At 37.2% G+C, this 2,331-nt stretch overlaps 1 protein-coding gene across 1 annotated transcript; it reads left to right on the top strand.

Annotated features, from left to right (window-relative positions):
• Positions 1 to 258: 258 nt before the first annotated feature.
• LOC120090784 lies at positions 259 to 2,126 on the top strand. Its single transcript, XM_039048489.1, has 3 exons — positions 259 to 581; positions 693 to 795; positions 1,845 to 2,126. Exons 1-3 carry the CDS (start codon positions 259 to 261, stop codon positions 2,124 to 2,126), a joined length of 708 nt encoding a protein of 235 aa, XP_038904417.1.
• The last annotated feature ends 205 nt before the right edge of the window (positions 2,127 to 2,331 follow it).

The following is a 2,331-nucleotide window of genomic DNA, read 5'->3' as shown; positions in this document are numbered from 1 at the left end:
TCTTAAGTTTCATAGTTATTTATGGAAGGGGTTGTTACACCACTTTTGGTACTAGTTTTAGCTATGTCAAACGATGACCCTCGTTTTGCATCTAGTTTTTATGAAGAGTCTTCAGTTAGCATTCGATTGGATTTTGGTACAATTTTTTTTCACCCATAGACTGATGGTTAAATAAAAGGTCTGAACCAGGTATTGGAAGATATGTTGTGCGCTTGTGCACTAGAGTTTTTAGGGAATTGGGACTCTCACCTGTATTTAATGGAATTCACATATAATAATAGCTATCAGCCTGCAACTGGCACATTGCCATTTGAGGCCTTATATGGAAAGAGTTGCAAGTCTCCAGTATGCCAGGGTGAGGTTGGTGAGAGGACGTTGCTAGGACCTGAATTTGTGCAGGCAACGAATGTGGCATTACAGAAGATCAGGGCTCGTATGCAACCATCTCAGAGCAGGCAGAAAAGCTATGTCGATGTAAGACGTAAGGACTTGGAATTTGAGATTGATGTGAAAATGTTTATAAAAGTGGCACCTATGAAAGGTATTATGACGTTTGGTAGGAAAGGGAAGCTGAGTATGAGGTTCATTGGGCCTTTCGAGGTCTTGGAGTAAATTGGCCCCGTAGTTTACCGATTAACATTGCCTCCATCGCGTTCTTCAATTCATAATGTCTTCCATGTTTCGATGCTAAGGAAGTATGTGGAAGACCCGACCCATGTAGTTGACTACGAGCCCTTAAAGTTGAATGACAATTCGAGCTACGAGGAGAAGCCCATAGAGATCCTCGCTAGAGAGGTAAAGACATTGCGCCACTGGGAAATTCCTTTTGTGAAAGTTCTGTGGTAGAACCACCAGTTTAGGGAAGCCACCTGGGAGCGAGAGGATGAGATGAGGGCCCAGTACCCGGAGCTTTTTCAAGGATGAACTTTCAAGGACGAAAGTTCTTTGAGGGGGAAGAATGTAACATCCCACATTTTATTTATTTTCTTTTATAATAATGTAATTTTCAGTAACTTTATTAGTTGGAAATTCAGTAATTGTCCTTAGTTGGAGGGCATGTTTGGAATTTTGGATTTGAAGTATAAGTGCGAGAATTTAAGTGTTGGCGTGAAAATTATTCACTTTTGAAATTCAATTTGAAAATTAATGACATGAATTAATTTTCTTTTGAAAAGGAAAGGAATTTAATAGTATAAAGTGGAATAAGGAAATGAATTAAATATAATTATACTATTTCTTATTGGGACCGATCTCTGGGATCTGAAAATGGAAAGTTACACTTACAAGAATTACTAAGTGTTAGTAAGTTCTTGACCAAAAGAACGACAACTAAATGCTACAGGAATAAGAGTTATGCTGGTATTAGTGTTTAGTCAATAATGTCTTGGTTTAGTGAATGAGTAATTGACTGCCTCTCGGTAGTGGTTATTCTGACTACTGAAGTATCGTTGCAAAATTAATAAGTTATATGGGTATATTATTACTTTTGCTAAAACCTGATTGGATTTAATAGCAATTCACTAATAGATCTTGTTTATTTTTTCTGCATGTCTAGCTCATTAGTTTAACTACTCACTTCTGAAAAATTAAACGGAGACAACTACTAAGCATGTAAATCAAATCTAAACACGATACTATTAGTCAATGATTTTAGGTTCATTTTAACAGAGGAATGTTCTCTGAATCTTAGCTCGTCAACAAACCGAAATGTTTGAGAATCCTATGACAGATGGATTAGGGAAAATGATAAAACCTGAGTCTATATCTTAACGAGCATATTTGATGTTTTTGCTAAGAAACAATAGAGCATGGTCACCGCTCAAGGGATCATGGATTCATTGTAGGTAATGTTTGGACAATCGTCCTCATCTGTCAGGCACGATGCTCTTAAATATGTTCACAACTCTCGCATGAAGGAAGGAATCTCTGTTAGAGAACATGTTTTGGATATGATGGTCTACTTCAATATAACGGAGGTAAACGGTGTTGTCATTGATGAAAAAAGTCAAGTTAGTTTCATCATGGAGTCTCTTTCAAAGAGTTTCCTTCAGTTCCACACAAGTGCAATGATGAACAAGATTGAATACAATCTGACTACTCTCTTGAACGATCTCCAGACATACTAGTCTCTTATGAAGACTAAGGGATCAAAATGGGAAGCAAATGTTGTTACCTAAAAGAAGTTCCAAAAGGGATCATCCTTAGGAACTAAGTCTAGACCTTCCGTTTCAAAGAATAAAAGTATTCAAATGAAAAAGAAGGGAAAAGAAAAAGGTAAGGCTCTTACAACCCAAAAAGGCAAGGGAAAAGCTACACATAAAGGAAAGTGTT

The sequence above is a fragment of the Benincasa hispida genome, chromosome 11, assembly GCF_009727055.1.
Source record: "Benincasa hispida cultivar B227 chromosome 11, ASM972705v1, whole genome shotgun sequence".
Lineage (NCBI taxonomy): Eukaryota > Viridiplantae > Streptophyta > Magnoliopsida > Cucurbitales > Cucurbitaceae > Benincasa > Benincasa hispida.
Note: the sequence above shows the minus strand (reverse complement) of the source record. Positions and strands in the feature narration are given on the sequence as shown.